This window comes from Pogoniulus pusillus, chromosome 2 (genome assembly GCF_015220805.1).
Source record: "Pogoniulus pusillus isolate bPogPus1 chromosome 2, bPogPus1.pri, whole genome shotgun sequence".
Taxonomy (NCBI): Eukaryota; Metazoa; Chordata; class Aves; order Piciformes; family Lybiidae; genus Pogoniulus; species Pogoniulus pusillus.
Genome location: NC_087265.1, coordinates 42,892,222 through 42,912,168, shown reverse-complemented (window position 1 = coordinate 42,912,168; position 19,947 = coordinate 42,892,222). Strand labels below are relative to the sequence as shown.

The window sequence follows — 19,947 nt, the reverse complement described above, 5'->3', positions numbered from 1 at the left end:
TACTCAAAAGCAGATAACAACATATATTCAACTGCTTTCTCTTGTGCTTCTCACTCACCTTCTTCCAGTGTTCTCAAACTATAGGTCCTGATTAAGGGAAATCTGAACTTTCATTCCCAGATTAAAATTTGCTTAAGAAAACACATGGACAAGATTTCAGTATCACTGTATACCTAGCTTCTGAAACTATTACATTGATGTTTATTATTTCAGTTCACCAAAATCGTGGTAATTTCCAATCCCCTTACTCTCCAAAGTCCTTTTAAGAGGTCACTCTACTCTGCCAAAGATTTTTATTAGATTTTGAGAAGCAGGCTGTTTTTTTTTAATGTCTTATGTTCAGTTCCATAAATATTTTGCCATTACCTCCAAAATAATGTAAAAATTCTGAGTACATAAGAATCACAAGCATGATGGCAGTAAGATTCTTTTTAAATCTCATAATTTTAGCTCTAACTAAAAAAGCATCTCTGAAATTCTCCAGTTCATCAGAGAACAGCTTTCTTTGTGGTGACTGTACAAGGCCAGAAAAATCCTTGAATTGTGCATTCCAGTTAAAAGTTATACAGTGTAGATCATTGTATGGTTTATCAAAGAGTTAAATTACAAAGAACTCTTTTACTTCCAGTTAGACAACCTATCTCTGAGAGATAGTCACAGACTTCAACTTTCAACCACAGCAAGGATTATTAGCTTTGACCTTGAAGCAAAACAAATAGCCTGAGCAGAGTTAATATGCAGGTTTGCTTTAACCTCAGTTCAGGTCAAATGACTTCCACAGAACAGCACTACATAGAAGTTTCCTTTGTAAAACAGCATTACTTTAGTGGAATGGTTTTAAAATATTTCACTCATTAAGTAGCTTAGTTATATCCCATGATCAAAAAAAAAAAGTGGTTGTCATTCTTCTCTGGATACAGATAGTAACCCATAACAAGACAGACAATTAATGAAAAAAAGTCACTTACTACCTTTAACTGATACCATTTAAATATTGTATAGTTAAAGCAATATTATAGGGGCTCAGCTGCAATACATTTCCCATAAAATATTCACCTAGGCACCATTTAAGAAGGTCTATAAGCATCTAACCAAGAAACAAAATGCCTTTTTTATCCCTATTTCTCGTAATTTAAATTACACTATCACTTGTATCAACGGGTTATTAAAGTAGTCATTTCAGTCCTTTTTATTCACCAAGCTGACAGTAAGACCAGTGCAGCTGAAACATGTAGAGAATACTGAGGTGGCCATACAGATTGCTCATATAAAGGAGGTCCAATGTCATGTTCTAGCAATGGACCTACTATGCAAACACTATAGCATACTATCTGCAGATTTATGGCAGTTATTCACACAGGATTTCTGCATGTCTAAAACACATAGAAAAATGTTCCAAAGCAGTAAGAAAGGAGATGACACTGAAGTGACAAAAGGCTTCTCAATTAACATAAAACAGTGCACAACGACATTGTATTTCTGACAAGCATTTCTATCAAATAGTTTCTAAACAACCATTAACTTTTCATCCTCTTCCAGTTTTCAGCTTGTAAGACAGTAATACTATTTAACTAGTAGTTCCCTCATTGGTGAGTTGGAAGCTAAACTTTTGAAGGGACAAGTGGAAGACTGAGGCTAAAGACCACAGGAAGCTAAAGTGCTCATGTCTGTCCAAGTCTATTGCCAGTAAATAAATCCTGAAAAGGAAATGTAAACCCAGCTGGAGCAACTTGTTTCAAATAGGGAGACAGGTCTAAAACCCAGCAAGCAGGATACTTAACCTTCTCCAAATAACTGAGAATTTGATTAGATCAGCATGTTTTTTGAAAGTACCATACCCATAGTCACACCCAACTAATTTTGAGAGATTATCTCCAGTGAGGTCTGCACTGGGTTCAAGATACTGGCCTAACAGACTGAAGCTGATTCTCTCCAGCACCACCATTTCTTGTCCAGATGAACAAAAAAACCTCAGTAATACCATGCCACTTCTGGCAAGACACTGGCTTGAGTCAGCTTTGCAATCAACACCATTGCATCCACATAGCACTGCATTTGAGACAGAAAATCTCAGAACCAACATGGCTTATCCACACAACCAAGGTGGTCTTGTAAAATAGTTGAGCTAACTGATTCTCCTATCAACTAGCTAAACTTACTCTGTTTCAGTGTATTTCTAACAATTCATTAGTTGTATATGTTTTTATGCAACAAAATTCATAGAATCAACCAGGTTGGAAGAGATCTCCAAGATCAGCCAGTCCAACCTAGCACCCAGCCCTAGCCAGTCAACTAGATCACGGCATTAAGTGCCTCAGCCAGGCTTTTCTTGAACACCTCCAGGGACAGCCACTCCACCACCTGCCTGGGCAGCCCATTCCAATGGTAAATCACTCTCTCTGAGGAACTTCCTCCTAACATCCAGCCTATGATGTGCCTTTCTGTTTAGGTGGTGTGAGAGAGTGTAAAATAGGCTCTACAGGACTCAAGACTGACTTGGAAATTGAATACAGTCATCAAATTCTGAGCATGTCATATGTCATCATTCCAATTTTTCCCACATCCATTAATTTGTATGACATGTCTATGCAGTAAAAGAAATCAGCCCATGTTAAAAACTACAATAACAACAAAAAAAAGGCAAAAAAGCATCAGTAAATGTGGGAACTGTGGCACAAAAATACATCCAACTGATACCATTAAACATAGTAACAAATGCAGAATGATTGATTTTGTAAAATCAGGAAACAAACAGTAAATTTTAAATTCCCTAAAGAGTTTCCTCTTCAAGATTAAACAGCCTTATAAAAATAAATCCATTGAAAAAGCTGTGGAGAAAACTGATCTGTTTTATAGTTTGCCTTGTTTGCATTCTCTTAGGCTTTAATAAATTATATGCTCACAAAAATAACAACCCTTAGTCTGAGGAACCTGTACACAATCTGATATTACTTCTTGTTCATTTACAAAACTAACTATTTCAAATGTGTTCATGAGAGAGTGCATATTCTTCTGTGAGACTGTTAACTATCCCATCATTAACATGGTCACACTGATTGTAGCAGTTTGCTTCCTAATGCCTTCATTTACTGACTTCATCTTAAGTTCTAGGAGATTTTATTTTCAAGATCTTGTGTATTCAAATTGTTTAGTACTCCATCCTTCAGTTAACAATGTTATTTAAAAGCCCATAAGTCAAGTCACATATAAACTTTTTTTTTCTTGACAAGTTGCAACAGCTTTTGTAAGAACGAAATGGTACAAACAGCAAGGGGTTACAAATCCAAAGATAGTTTGTATTTTCTTTATTGAGAGCTTTATTCTTTTAGATAGAAGTAACATTTAATTCTCATTCCATTTTATTAAAATTCTTATCACTGATGCATCTAATTTTCATAAATATATGACTTGTAAAAATAAAACCTATTTCTCCTTAAACTGCAACGTTAGTAACAGTTACTTAGCAATATCATAAAGCAATACAGTTGGCCTACAGAATGTTACCCAATTACTAACTTCTGATTAGGAAAAAAACAACCCCCAACAACCCAAAACTTAAAAGCCATATGTTTTTCCTAGTATGATCCTAATATGGAAGTTACAGTCATAATATTAAAGAATTTCTGCTCAACACTAAACTAATAATTCAAGATTAGACCTTCTTAATGTCTATATTGACCTCTAAGTGTATCTGAGAGCAATTCTTCAAAGACATGTGGAGATACAGGAAACATTTTAGAAACCTCTCACCACAGAAGGAAATCAAAAGTCCGTGACAGAATTTTACTCAAGATGACACCAAACAAACCAGCATTACATTAACTACTTCAGAAACATGAAAACTCTTGATTTGAGAAGACACAGCAAAATGGATTTTGTCTCTGTGTACTTTTAAGCTTGTTTTCACTTGAAAGAAAAAAAAAAGTTTTACTAGTTTTACTAAAGCAAACTCATAGGAAATCAGTATGGTACTGCATAATATGCATTTCTACGTGCCAAATGGTGATGTATCATTATTATGACTTGTACTATGATAACAACTTTCTTAAACTGTTTTTCTTTCGATATTCTTACCAAATGTTATTTCTCCATTGCCACTCTTGTCAAATAGCTGAAAAGCAACAATGAATATTGCATCTGGAGTACACAAAACAGATTCGAATGCCAAAAATTCTTGGTAGGAAATGAGCCTACAAAGGAAAATACAAAAGTTACAAAGATTTCAAATATTACTCACAAGACCAACGATTTTTTGTTTAAATGCTCTAGAAAACTGTATGATGCAATTATGAAAATAAAATCATAACAGAAAAATGTTAAGACTCTACACTTGAAGCTGGAAAAGCAGTTGCTACCTTTAAGTAGTTACTTAACCTGTATGCAACTCAAGCTCTCCCTCCATAGAAGCACTGAATTCTTCAGATCCATCAACAGCAAAACACAATCAATTCTCACCAAGTACCTACAATTTATTACCTTGTAACTACAAATGTTAGCAGATAGTACTTAAAAATTAAGACAAAAAATCCACAGCAATTACACCACCATGCAACGTACAGGGCTGTCATCATATTACTAATTTATGTATTTCTACTGAGAAAGAAAAGTGTTTAATCCAAGCATAGGAGCATGTTATACAATACACATCTTTTCTTAAGAGAATGTATAACACTCAGAAAAACAAACAGGTTCAGAAAAAGTTATACTTTAATATTTATAAAGAAAAAATATTACTATGAATATAACATGATCTGCAAACTCACATACTTGAGGAAAAGAAACTGCAAGAACATTTGGACAGAAGGATGGTTAGACATGAACGATGCAGGGAAGGATGTGAATGTAAGGTAAGATCTAAGCTAGGAAAAGATGAAGGATGTTGGCTGAAGAACAAAACCACATAAAGATATTCAGAGTAGGCATATACTGTGGCCTTTCCAGAACATTTCAAGCAAAACCATTATTTTTTAACAGCAAACTTGGTTTATTGAAACTACTGTGTGTTTCCATCCCTGTAAAAATAGAGGACTTGACTTAGAATATCTCATTCAGTTACAAGTTACTTTATTTGTGGAAATAAATAAGAAGGTATCTATTATCAATGGGAATACGAGTTTTAATTAAAAGTAAACCAAAAAACCCTATTTCAGTAGATGCTATTAAAACAGAGACTATCACTGTAGATGGTATATTTTCCTAGAAAATTTACATAACTGGTCTGAACGTAGCAGTCTTCACAGGAGTTCATTAGCTCAAAGTGCTTCACATGCACTTTGCTTGCTGCTAATAAGCCAAGCATACATTGTTTCCTTGAGGGAGGGGTAAGAAAAAAAAGTCAAGCCAGATCATTCATTCATCTATCTACTACTTTGCATCTCTTAAAGAACACATAAAGCAGGACTGAGATATTTCAAACAGGGTTACATATGTTAACATTCTTGCACTTATGCATTTTACAGAAAAGTACAGCAAAAAATGTAATGACCTGAGGTATGGCAAAACCAGAATTATGTTTGTCACACTTCAGCCACAAAAAACAACGATGTGAGAATGCTTCTTCAGATGCAAAGTCAATTTCATCTAAAGTGTGATCTTAATAAACAAGGGGTTAGTATCAAAAAAAAACCAGAATATCCTTTAACGTCACTGTAAGTGCTATCATTTCAAAATACACCTCATGAGCATAAACCTGACATACAAATTAATTCCTAGCCAGGAATCTTTATAACTGACAGAATCAAGTGACGATCTCTGTAGAATGCATTCGTAGAAGCCTGAACCTGAAAGAAGCTGTCTTCAGAGGTCTCACTTTAACAGTGCCTACAGCAAAATGAGACACATTCAATTTCCTTTCCATATATTCAGCTTGCAATGCCTAAGAGCAGGGATATCCCCTGTGATCCTCCATTATCCATTAGGGCAGAGATAACAGGAGCTGGATTAAACAGAATGATGGAGCTTCCCATCCAATTGCTAATCAAGTATCATTCAGTGAACCCACTGCATTAGTGTCTGTAACAATCTCAAATCACTCATCTTTCATTTTATCTGTAACATTTGTAAAATCTCCTTTCCCCTTATTTCTTCCATATGCTTACCCTTCAAAAGCACACAAAGCCAGCCATGTGGTCACAATTCTTCTCAGTCTTTCCTTTTTTTTCCCCTACTACAACTTTTTGCTCTTCTTTCCCTACACAACACAGCCTTCAGACGTTATCTATAGCTCTGCTATCACTCTCCATTAGGTGACAGGTGAACTCTTTCTTCAGGATTTAGCTTAAGAACACGTTTCCAAATTTTAAGAATGATAGATTGATCCAAAAAAAAAAAAAAAAAAGAAAAAAGAATGCTCATAAACAAGCAACTAAAACGAAGACTTTTGAATGACTATCGTCAACAGAGAAGAAAATGTTTGATTTTAAAACTGCAACATCTGCTAATGCTAATCGCTTTACATAACTGTGAAGCTGGGTTTGGCACAAGTTCACTGTTCAGAGAGGATATTTATCCTAATTTCAAAACCAATGCCTCTGGTCTGAAGGTACAAGAATGCTTGTATTAAGCAAATAACAGACATGGCAGTTTAGGCCAACTTCTAATTTTAAGCTCATTGCATTAATTCCTCAGAACATGTGTTTGTAACAATGAGGAATAAACACTTTGAAAGTCAACAGTCATCTGTTTTAAAATGTACCTCACAGAGTGCAACTAAGGCAAACCAGTCTTGTACTGTAGTAATGGGAGAAGGCACTCGTACTCCAGAGCAGTTAAGTAAGGATCAAGTTACCAACAGAAAAAAGTAAAACCTCATTTTTTTAAATATATCCCTGCAGAAGTCCAGTTCCAACCTGTGAGTTTTTTCCTAAAGTGTCAAACTTAAACTTAATAAAAAAAGGTAACAAAGAAATGCTACCAAGAACACTGAGTAATTATCTCAAGGGCAAGTAAGAGAATATAATAGCAGATAAAGGATTGAAAATACATAACAGAACCCAGAGCTTGCTGTCTGATGTTGTGCTGTCATTTCACTTACAAATATATGTGTGGTATAGGAGTACAGATATTTCATTGGACTTCATAAAGTAACTTTAAGTCTTTGGAAAATTGTAACAAATTCCAGAATTAATTTCAAAAGTACAGTAATTACTCATGGTACAGATTAAACTCTCTGTGGAGATGATATAGTTAGTACCCTGGATTTTGATATGTTACAGCTTGCTACAAATGGAAGAAGGTGAATGTAAAAGTAAAAAGAGTAAACAACAATGATTATGAGGTTGTAACAGATTCTTCACATGAAATACTGATTAAATATAGATTAAACATTCAGGAAAATAAGTTTCAACTAGTCTTCACACAAAAAATTTGCACTGCAGATCACACAGCAGTAACTCCCATTCTCACTGCACTTCTACAAGTGCACAAAGCACACTTATTTTCTATGTCACTTCAAGTATTGCCTAGATGAAAAAAACAAAAAAACAACCAAGAAAAACTTATATTCACAAGGGAAACAACAGAAAAAGCAATCCCTCAATGTAAAGTTTTGTAGTAGCAATAAAAATGATTATTGATTTCTTTCTTACAGTAAGATCCTTTTACATAATACTCTCTTTGACCCTGCTTGTGGCTGGGGGATTGGATGTAGGTATCTTTAAGATCCCTTCCAACCCAAACCATTCCATGATTCTGTGAAGAAATGTACACCAAAAAAGATACCCAACAGCTTTCAGAGAAACAAGACATTCCACATGTTGGTTTACTAGTCATCACTGAGACTGTTATTTCACCAGATACGTACAAAATAGCCTTTTCAACCCCTCAAACTGGAGATCCTACATTTCTTATTCATGTAAACTGTACACAGCATATCCAGTTTCATTGTAAACCACAGATATTGCACAAGCTGCTCGGGATACTATACAAACTAAGAAAGTATTCTAAAGCAAAACACAGGAAAAAACATGTTTTAAGTGATGTCAGAGGTCAGGTTTAGACTCACAAATCCAAGGAAGTTAAGGGGCTTTCTATATAAAATAAGCTACATTCATATATATTTACAAATGTATTGTATACTGTTTTAACATCAGCTTTCCCTGTCTCCTCTATAAAACACCCACTCTCTTCTGCATTCTTGACGTTCTCTGATCCATCTTAACCTTCTCATTTTAACAATACCTATGCTTCCTAATATAGTGCAAGATCAAAACTAGAAGCCTGCACACAGCAAGAGAAGGGGCTCCTCTAATAAGTGAGTTAGAGGGTACTACCTCACTGAAATGGTTATTTTGTAAGTTAGTGCCACAGAATTGTCTAAGATCAATAACAGCTGCAAACCGAGTTCAAAAAACTTCACAAGCTGTGTGACTTCATCTTCATTAGGCAAGCACCTTCCTCTTTCAGTCATTACTGTCATACAGCATTTTGAAAAGAGACCTCCGTAGTTTGACCTGAATTGCACACTATAGAAATAAGAAAGCGTTCTCACATCTGCATGTTTAATTACAGGTAATAAAGACTCTATAAAGTATCTAATCATGGGCACGAGTATACTGAAAGTAAGTTTTTCAAGCCAATCATGCTACATTAAAGCTTATTTCCCTTGCATTTGCAATAACTGTTAAAACACCACTAAACAAATCTTAATTTAAAAAAGTGAAGGTTAAACACTGTATTTTTTCCCAATTTCCACCAATTTATAGGCTATTGGACTTGAGACAAGAATCATTATCTAAATAAGTTTAAAGTGTAATAAAATAATGTTTTAGGAGATTAAATTATCCAATTCATTCACTGATGCATTTCCCAATGCACTACAAGCCTTTAAACGAGAGCAGAATTCTCACCCATCCTTAGTTTGATCTGCTACTCCAGCCAACAGTTGCACTGTTTTAGGATTGTGGCGTGGATCTGTATGAAGTCCTAGGTATTTCTGCACAAAATCTTCTGGGGTCATGTAATGTTCGCCATCTTTCTCAACGCTGGCATACTAAAGATAAAAAACAAACCCAAAAATGAATTAATTTAGATGCCAATTATCAGTGATCACCAAACTAGTATCACTATTGAATAGCACTTTAAATGGTGCACAACTGTCCGCACATAACTGCTCTGAAATTAAAGGATTTGATTAATCACGTTACTATACTAGCTGCGTCCCACAATCTGATTATCCCTGTAGAATAGAGGTGTTCATGTAATGACCAGTAACTTCTAGTATAAAGACAATTAAGCATTTTCAGAACCCATCAGGTAATTGCATAAATTCATAAAAATTATAGCCATGCTGTACCTTTCCATTTGCAGTTACACTGCAAAAACACAGCTCGTGAATTTTATTAGAATTTCTAGTAGCAGATACCTTTCTGAGTAATGGCTCCTGATCATTATCATAATTAATCTGGAAAACAGCTATTATTTATATTCTCGTTTTCTGAGAAAGAGATTTTCAGAACAGATTCACACAGATACATAAAGGACTTACATGTTTTGATTTGATCTTTTAATTTTACTAACTTTTTCTAATAAAAATAACAAAATCAGAAAACATTAAGAAAACTAACAAAAAAAACCACAAGTACACATTTATTACCCAGACAACTGCCACATGTCTGTATCAATACTCTTACTGACTTCTCTGTTCCAAAACATTATTCCCCGGTATAGGGAATAAGTATAGGTCAAGACTAAGTAAGTATAGGTCAACTTTAAATTAAATGTGAACTTTTTAGCATAAATTAAATTGTATGTCCCAGCTTTCAAGTTATGCTGGTAATAAATACCACTCTTGAACTAAAAATGTGTGGAGGCAGGAGCAGAAAGCATCACAAGTGATGCACAAATGAGAAATCTATTATGGATTCATATTTTGTTTCAAGATGGTAGACTGCAAAGTTGCACTATGTTGGAATCCTGGGAAATAGGAAAGTAGCTGACAGAAGACATCAACTTTCCTAAACTACGGAAGTTAAAGACTGGATGAGGCACTTAGTGCCATGGTCTAGTTGACTGGATAGGGCTGGGTGCTAGGTTGGACTGGATGATCTTGAGGTCTCTTCCAATCTGTTTGATTCTATGATTCTAAGTCAAATCCAGTTTCATGATTGAGTTTGTTTCTCAGCACTTTTGCTCACAAAACCTGTAAGCAAGCTTATTTAATAGTTTAAAATCCATTCATTCTCTACTGTACACAATGATTTAGATGCAGATTGTCAAACATGTACAAGGACCTTGGTCCATTCTGAGCAAATGTAGTTACACAGCTGCTTCACTAGAATTTTGATCTACAATAGAAGTACTGACTTTTAACTAATTTGCAAAAATGTAATTCACCTTTCTAGGTTCCAGTTGTTATATGATGACTATGCAAATGTTGTCTGCAGAAAAAAAAAAAAAAGGCATTGTCCCTCATGATCTGTAGTGCAACACCTGCATCATTTAATTCAAGCTTTGATTAATGACCTATCTTTTGTAATTTTTTTCTACTTTTTTGTAACTTTTCCATTACACACTATAGTATCTTGATTCAGTTGACACAGATTTATGTGAAAGAGTAACAAACCAGACTCTTACTCTGCCAGGGACCCATGGGAATTAGAATATTAACAATAAGACCTACATACAATACCTGTTAAGGTGTAACAGTCCATTACGATAAAGGGGCTCATTCCCATGTCTCATGCTTCTTTCAGCTGTGTGCAACCCAACCAATTCAGTCAGGACACTATTCCAGCAAAGGAGCTTGCATCAGCATCAATACCTGCTTAAGCATCTCTCGTAGCTCTTCATAATGCCAGTCCCTCACATCTCCTCGCCTTCTTCCACCCTATAGCTGCGATGACAGCTGTTTGGAAGACTGCACTATAAACCAGATTATTGAACTAATGCAGAATTCAAGTAAATTATTTCCATAAAAATAGGAACACAAAGCAGTGGACAGGAATTCTTTAACTCAGCACTGCTGCTGACACACCAGTATAATGAAACAGTGGTGTCACTGAAACAACTCAGAAAGGTTCTCTTCTTGGTCATATGTGCAAGTGACTAAAGCATGCATTATGAATCACAATTCTGCTGCAAAACATGCAATCCAAAGAAAGTTTTAAGTAGGAAGAATCATCAGGCATGCAGGGTATTGAACATATCTTCATGAATAATGTAATTCAACTGTATGACAGTAGAGTGCATATCAAAGACAGTCAAAATCTAAACAGATTCTTCAGACATCAATTTATCTGGGTTAATTATGAGCAGTGAATTGTTTTACAGTAAAAACTGTGTGTGGGAAGTTTTGCTGAAAAAAAAATTGATACAAAAACTATTAACTGACATCTACAATGAGCTCCATATGAGAAGGTCATGGTATTTTAAAAGAACTTGGCAGTGAGCCAATAAATTAAGGCCTGAGAAAGTGACTAGGCTATTGCGTTTCACCACGTATTTGTCCTCAAGTTATCTTTACACTATACAACTTAAAGACACTGTTGGAAAAAAATAAGCAAATGTAAAGTTTGTCTTCACTTGCATATGTCAATTAAGCTGTATTAAGTTGTATAAGAAAGCACATTCCCATCTTAAACCATATTACTTTATAACACAAAATTCTTACTATGCATTTATAGACTGTCTTAGGTAAGCACTTGATGAACTTACAGAGTTGTTTTTTTTAAGCATCATCACATAATACAAACACACAAAAAATCCTCTCTAGTTGTAAAATATAAGTAGATTACCACCACACATTCATAAGCAATGCTTTCTTTGCAAAATTGGTCAGCTTTCAATTTAAAGTTTTTTGGGGTTTTTTATCCCAATGGTGTTATCTGGGCAGAGAAGTTGCAAACCAAGAGACACCTAAGTACTACTAACACCGTTGGTTTTTTTTCATTAAGCTAAGCTATGAGCCAGAGATTATAAACTTGATTTTGTTGCTTTCTCCACCTTGTTGGAACAGGTTCCACTGGCATTCAGTATGGAGAGAATAATTTAACTATATTCCCTAAGGGTTGCTAAGAAATTTGTTGTTCTACATAAACCTTTTATCCTTCAGTGAATTTCTATTTTGTTCTTTTATGACTGTTACTGAAATCACTGGTTAGCAAGCACCTGAGAAACTTATTTGATGATGCATGAACACGAAATTGAAATGCCTGCACTGAATAGTTGCAGGATTACATAGTAATAATAGCATCTCTTTTTAGTACAACTCGAACTTAAGATTTTTAAGTTTAAAATAATTTAAAAATATATACATATACCAAGCTTGAAAAATTCTAAAAGGTAGGTATTTATCATGCATCTTCAACTGGATAGACAGAAGGTTCACACCGCATTAGAGGATATGCATGAACAGAAGGAAATTTAAGCACACTCCCTCTGAATAAGGTGGATGACTGAGAGATCTAGAGTTCACATCTTCCCTTTCACTCATTTCAAAGAGAAGCCAAATTTAGGAAGGAATGTGCGACCTTTAGCTGCAGCTCACAGAACAGGCCAGCGCTCTCAGCAAAGAGCACAACATATCTGACCCCTCATGTGTGCACCACTAGCAGTAGTTCATAAGGCTCTCTACAGCTTACTCTTGAAGAGTGCATTTTCTTTAGATTTTTTTTTATTTGCAATTAAGTTTGTTTGCTACCTGTCAAAGAAAGAACACAATTTCAAACTCAATTAATTATAATCAGATGTAATCCAAAACAAAACCCTTCTATGCCAGAGGTCTCTCTGCTGTTTCTGTTCTCACTGCAAATCTCAGTCAAGACTAGAGAACCTTCATATTTTTCATTCCTCGAAGCACAAAAAAAGTCCACAACTTAATTTGTATGCTTCTTTGAAGATTACAAATCAGACATGGGGAAGCTCTTCTAAACCCAGACTGATTTCTAGGTCACTGAAACATGCATTTCAAGATCCAACTGTACAATGTTCTCTCTCTCTCTTTTCCCTCTATGACCAAAATCAAGGACTTCAAACAATTACTTATTTCCAGACAGCAGAAATGCTTGCTTCTGGAACTTGAGAATTAAAAAATCCACCCTTCCAAGTTGAATAGTTTGATACATCTCACTTTCTGCAATGAAACATGTAGAAAGTTGGAAAGTAGCTATGTGATGTTCTATAACTGCATATTTTTATTCAAAATGTTTTAAAGTCATGTTTTCATCATGATCGTTTTATTAATATACTATACTGTATTCCTTATCTACAAAAGCTAAATTACATGTCAACTCTAAATGAACCTCTGATGGAAGACCTTCAACAGAAACTATATGCTGGGCTTTCACAGTTTGATTCCAATATTCTAACTTTTCACTCTCTGGCAATGTGACAATCATTGTAAGCCAGTATGCCAAAGTAAAAACCCCCCAAAATTACGTTTGGGATATAACTCCTCCATCTCAGGCAAAAAAAAAGTTCCTCTGGCTACTTATAATGTGCAGAAACTATGAAATAATACTGTGGGACCAAAAGATAAATGATGAAGATTAAGCAACAGATTTTATTATTTACAGTATTAGCTCTAATACTTCATGTTATGTTCCTTCCTTTTTCATGGAGGGAACCTTTTTGAGTATGTTGTGTAATACTTAAGATAAAGTGAAAAGAACAAAAGGTATTTTAGTGATTTTGGAAGTATCAGTGGTCCAACTACAAACCTAAAACTTAGTTGTTCTTAGCTCATCTGCCTGATTCAAACCCTACTGTTAAAAGTTTTTAGGACTAATTGATTTCTCATTCAGATTGTGCTTCACTGTAAGGAGAGTGGACACAGCTTTATGCTGTTATTTACACATGATTAACTCTATGGCAATCCAGGGGATAATATTATAAAATATATCAATCATAGCAAATAAATTTTAATTTATAAAAACAATGTCTGTTGTCCATTCATTTGTAAAATGAACAAGGGCAAAACAGACAGACATGGAAGAAAACTTTTTTCAAACCCTTCAACAATGTACTTACAAAGTAAGAGTTCTGGTTGTAATTATTTGCTTTATAGGAAATCACAAAATACTTCAGAAAAAATATTTAAGACTATCATTTTGAAATGGTTAATCACGAGTTCTGTCAGGAGCAGCTTCTCCTCGGTGCCTGCTGGCCCTTTCAACACTGTGCCTGCAAAGTGAACTTTCAAGCGTCCCACAGCACGGCATGTGTATGATGCCGTGGCAAACTGATGGAAGGGGGGAAAACTACAGATCTGCCAATCAAACAACATTAGACATCTCATTTTACCTGCAAAAAAATATTTCGTAGTTCAGCAGGATCCGCCCTTTTGGTTAATTGCACCTGTAAACACAAACAAGTTCATGCTTCGCAGACCGGGCTACTAACAGCGCAGATAACACCCGCCGTGCACGCTGATAAGGGCAGCAATATAGAGCTCTTATCTGACCGGCGGCGAGAACCACAAACATGACCCCACGGGGTTTACAGCGGGACTCCGCCGGGCCGCCTTGCTGGTGACAGCTGTCAGAGTGCGTGGCTGCACCGGGCTGCCGTGCCGGTGACAGCTGCCAGCCCCGGGGCTGCCGACACGACGCGCGGTGCCCCAGTCCCAGGCATCCGTTACGGGTCCTCTGCCCGCGCCCGCTGGGCCAGGCCGCGCCCGGCCCTACCCGCCCCGGGGTTCCCCGTGCTCGCAGGGCGCCGGGCCCGCGTTCCCGCTGCCTCTTCACCTCAGGAGGAGGTGGCAAGTCAAGCCGCGCCACCCCTTCCCCGGCTCTCCCGACCGTCGCCGCCCCCGCCGGCGGCTTCCCCTGACCCCCTTGAGGGTCTCCCGCAGCAGCAGTGGCTGCCTTCTCTCGTTTCCCGCCATCCCCCCGGCCACCCGGTGCGGGCAGGCGGCCGGTCGGCCCATTCCCTCCTGCGACAAGCGACGGAGGGATAGAGTCACCTTGACCGCCATGCTGCACCCGGCGAGAAGGAGGAGGAGTCGCTTGCCGCTACCCACCCGCCGCGCCGCCGCAACAGCCACCGCCTAAGCGCAGCGCTGTGGTAATGAGCGCCGCGCCCTGCCCTGCCCTGCCCTGCTCGGGCCCGGCCCGGCCCGGCCGCTCGCTTTGGCGGGCTCCCCTCAGCGGCCGCAGCGGCCGCCGCAGGTGTCTTCGGACGAGAAGAGTGGAGTGGAGCGGAGCCCAGGGGTACCAGCCGTGGCCCTACCTCCTGCCTCCCCTGCTCTCGGCGGGCTTGTCGGCGAGCACCCAGAACACGATCTGGCCGTCACAGGCATCCACGGCGAGCGATGCTGGTTACCCACATTCGTGTGCTTTGGGCACGGTTGCTGGTTCTTGCCGAGGGCTGCTGATAGCATCTCCATAGCTCAAACCTACAATGTAAAAATGCTGCTGAAACTCATTACTGCTGTCAGCAAAGCTACACCTGTCAATACCACGTGCTGAAACAATTTATAGACCGATATTCTGGGAGCACGGCTGCAAGCAGGTAGTAGACTCATAGTTCAAACGACAGGCACAAAACAATTATGGCTAGGCTTCAGTAGCTTTTGACAAGCTCTTGTAATAGAATCATAGAATCAACCAGGTTGGAAGAGACCTCCAAGATCAGCCAGTCCAACCTAGCACCCAGCCCTAGCCAGTCAACTAGATCCATGGCACTAAGTGCCTCAGCCAGGCTTTGCTTGAACACCTCCAGGGACAGCAACTCCACCACCTCCCTGGGCAGCCCATTCCAATGTCAATCACTCTCTCTGGCAAGAACTTCCTCCTAACATCCAGCCTATACTTTCCCCGGCACAATTTGAGACTGTGTCCCCTTGTTCTATTGTTGGTTGCCACAATCACTTGCTTTGTACCTCAAAATAAAAACATGCAGGCCACAGGCTCAAAGATACATTTATACTCTTTTTGGGCAGCTGAATCACAGCAAGTGCTAACAAAATACAACTTAGTAATTCCTGTTTTGTTTTGCTATCCTAATTAAAGGGTCCAACGTGATCTCTGTTACACATCATTGAAAACAAAGAAGGATCACTTCTGGTTTACCTCAGATAACGCAGCAAGATATGAAACAACAGTACAGCAGTTGAAGAGTTTATAATGGTAGTCACAAAACAGTAACTCGTTTCTAAATTTAAAACATCTGTTTTCTCTGCAAAGAGATACTTATAGAATCATAGAATCATAGAATCAAACAGGTTGGAAGAGACCTCCAAGATCATCCAGTCCAACCTAGCACCCAGCCCTAGCCAGTCAACTAGACCATGGCACTAAGTGCCTCAGCCAGGCTTTGCTTGAACACCTCCAGGGACAGTGACTCCACCACCTCCCTGGGCAGCCCATCCCAATGCTAATCACTCTCTCTGTGAAGAACTTCCTCCTAACATCCAGCCTATACTTTCCCTGGCACAACTTGAGACTGTGTCCCCTTGTTCTGTTGCTGGTTGCCTGGCAGAAGAGGCCACCCCCACCTGGCTACAACCTCCCTTCAGGTAGTTCTAGGCAGCAATGAGGTCACCGCTGAGCCTCCTCTTCTCCAGGCTGCACACTCCCAGCTCCCTCAGTCTCTCCTCATACGGTTTATGTTCCAGGCCCCTCACCAGCTTTGTTGCCCTTCTCTGGACACATTCCAGCACCTCAACATCTCTCTTGAATTGAAGGGCCCAGAACTGGACACAGGACTCAAAGTGCTGCCTGACCAGTGCTGAGTACAGGGGAAGAATAACCTCCCTTGTCCTACTGGCCACACTGCTCCTGATCCAGGCCAGGATGCCATTGTCTCTCTTGGCCACCTGGGCACACTGCTGCCTCATCTTCAGCCTACTATCTACCAGAACCCCCAGGCCCCTTTCTTCCTGGCTGCTTTCCAGCCACTATGTCTCCAGCCTGTAGCACTGCTTGGGGTTATTGTGGCCAAAGTGCAGAACCCTGCACTTGGCCTTGTTAAATGTCATCCCGTTGGCCTCTGCCCACCTATTCAGCCTGTCCAGGTCCCTCTGCAGGGCTCTCCTACCTTCCAACAGATCCACACCTGCTCCTAGCTTGGTGTCATCTGCAAACTTACTGATGATAGACTCAGCCCCTCGTCCAGATCGTCAATAAAGATATTGAACAGGAGTGGGCCCAGCACTGATCCTTGAGGAACACCACTAGTGAATGGCTGCCAACTGGATGTGGCACCATTTACCACCACTCTCTGGGCTCTGCCATCCAGCCAGTTCTTGATCTAGGACAAAGTGAATCTGTCCAAACTAGGAGCTGCCAGCTTGGCTAGGAGCTTCTCATGGCAGACAGTGTCGAAGGCTTTGCTGAAGCCCAGGCAGACTACATCCACAGCCTTCCCCACATTCACCAGGCAGGTAACCTGATCATAAAAGGAGATCTTGGCTATGGGTCAACAAAAACTTCTTGAAGTTCACGTACATATGTGCTTATGTACTATCTGGCAGCAGAAATAACTTTGCTAAGAAACTGCCCGTTTGTGCTAGTTTGAGGCAAACTGGAATATTTTAATGTAATAATGAGATTATAGGCTGTAAAAACGAAACACTGGTGATGTCTACTTCACTCATAGGCTTGCCGAGATGTATAAAAGCAAGAGCACAAACATAGATAAGACAGAGTGTCTCCATCTGTTGAAGTCAGTGCCTGTGTTTTCTCCCTGGGCTTTTGCAGCTGTGTAACTCAACTAATCATTTCTGTTTCCAACACCGTTTGCTGATCCTCCAAACTCACCTTGCATGTAAGGCAAACTCTGGGATAAGGTAGAGGGGTGGAAAGGAGGTGGAAGGGTGGGTGGGAGCCCCTCCTGGGGACTCTGGTTTCTGGGAGGGGAGTTGTGTTTCTGTATTACTCTTAACTTGTACATTTCTGTATATAGCTGTATATATTGTAATACATTGTAAATACCTGCTTGTATATTGTGTTAAGCTGTGAATATAAAGCTTCATTCCTTAACTTCCCAGATGGCTGAGTCTAGTCTGGGTGATTTCATAAGAGTGGAGGGGTAGGTAACTTCCAAACCATCACATGATAATTTTTGGCACCCAACATGGGGCTAACTCATCTTGATTGATATATACGTCTGGAAGTTAAGATGAAGTTGGTTTGCCTTTTTTTCTCTATTATTTGGCCTTTATTTCTTTTTTTTTTTTTTTGTTAATATATCATTGGTTGACAGTCAAAACTGGTGCCCTTCTGTTTGATCTAGTATGGAGAAAGCTTAAAGGGATGTTCCTGGAATTCATAGATTATTTTCTGGGTTGGGTCAGCTTTAGTATTACTGAAACTATTACCAACTCTGCTTTTACTAAGTCAGGAAATAAAACAACTGCTGGAATTTATTCAGTGTCCCTGATGAGAATAATTCTGCTTAAAACTGAACTTCCCAACCCCTCCAGTGAGTTCTACACATGTAATACACATGTATATTTATCATGTGTGCTCTTAGCCCTAATAATCCTTGTTTTATGCCTAATTGCTGTATGTTGTGTCCAGAATTCAGCTGTTGCCTCCTTAAAAAAACAGCTTGGGAGAGGCATGAGGCAGTGTTTGAAGAGTTCACAAGTTGAAGAAACAGAGTTAGAGATGAGGTCTGAAGAACTCAGTCAGAGTCCCACAGGAGATAGCAGACAACTTTCTCAAGACAATCCCTTTCGTGTTCTACACACAACGGTTCTAAAATTGCTACAGGGGAAGAAGGGGACACAGCTACCACAGATTCTGAGAATTTGGCCAAGAGTACATTAGCTACCAATAACATGGCAGACAACCAAAGGACTTCTCCTCAGGCTGTCCAAGTTTCAGCTGTTTTTCATTCTGAACCTAGTTCAAATACACAGGCTCCTAATCCTAAACCAAATTTAATCTCACAGGCAGCAGTTCATATCTTCAGTGATTCAGATCCACTAGAAGGAACATCTACCACCTTTCTTGCTCCTGCGAAGGTCCAATCTAAGACTATAGATATTGGCAAATATATTTAGATTGCAATATAGTGATGAGAAAAGTTATGTGAGATTGGCTGCCAAGAAGGAGGATGGCTCTGAAGAGTGCTCTTGGGAAAGTTCTGTTTCTAGACCAAGGACAACCAGGACAACCAGAGGAAGAGGAGGAGGATAATATCCAGGATTCCAATGATCCCCTTAAAGAGATCAGGGAAGTTAGAAAAGAATACACAAGGGAATCAGCAGAACCCTGGCTGGTGAGATGGTGAGATGTTGTACTATTGGTGCAAATGCCCTCCCTACAGGTAGGAGACAAGTCTGCAAAGCAGCTAGGGCCACTCACAAAAGAGAGTGGAATGGACAAATACTTAGTAAGGTTAGCTTGTGGACAGCTTGTGGCTGTGACTATGAGATATCCTTCCCAATATGATTTGCCATGGGCAGCTAGGCAGTGGAACACAATTGAGCAGTGAATTAAGCTTCTGAAGGAGTTTGCTGTGAACGAAGTGCTTTAAGGAGATCATGCACATAAGCCTGATGACATTCCTCTTGGAACAGGTCTCACAAAGAAGCTTATTAAACTTGCTACTTCATCCTATGCCAACATCTTGGCCAGCAGGTTTCTATCAAGGAGTGATAATGGAAGGCCTCTCACTTGGTGAGTTCACTGACCAGCTGAGGCAGACAGGGGACAGTTTGTTGCATTCTGCCCTGGTCTCTGCCATAAAAACTATGACTACAGAGATAAAAGATACCATGAAAGATCTGAAACAGGAAATTAAAACCTCCATATCCCATTTGGCAAAAGATACCATTCTTTCATCATCTGAATGGGTGCATGTTTCTGCCATCAGGAACAGATGCCCTCCTCCAAGGCAATTCTGGTCCAGAAGACAAATTCTACCTAGACATCAGCAATGACACGGGTCACTTTGGATAATCCTGTGTGACAATTTGGTGAGAACATGAACAAGTGGGATGGTCAGCCTACTTCAGCTCTTTTGAAGAGAGTCAGGGAACAGCAGAGTGGCAGAAACAGA

At 39.1% G+C, this 19,947-nt stretch overlaps 1 protein-coding gene across 4 annotated transcripts in view; it reads right to left on the bottom strand.

Moving 5' to 3' along the window:
• The window catches only part of SLC25A12 (solute carrier family 25 member 12), a 58,660-nt gene that overhangs the window by 36,503 nt on the left and 2,210 nt on the right, over nt 1-19,947 (bottom strand). The window contains exons 2-6 of one of the 4 annotated variants that reach the window (XM_064162852.1): nt 15,166-15,331; nt 14,239-14,292; nt 10,760-10,860; nt 8,847-8,989; nt 4,075-4,190 (exon numbers count right to left, since the gene is read on the bottom strand). In XM_064162852.1, the coding sequence (XP_064018922.1) occupies nt 4,075-4,190; nt 8,847-8,989; nt 10,760-10,771 (271 nt within the window). In that variant the 5' untranslated portion in view covers nt 10,772-10,860; nt 14,239-14,292; nt 15,166-15,331. Of the gene's footprint in view, nt 1-4,074; nt 4,191-8,846; nt 8,990-10,332; nt 10,377-10,759; nt 10,861-14,238; nt 14,293-14,899; nt 14,972-15,165; nt 15,332-19,947 lie in introns of those variants that run through there. The other 3 variants (XM_064162861.1, XM_064162870.1, XM_064162842.1) reach the window with 3 other exon arrangements.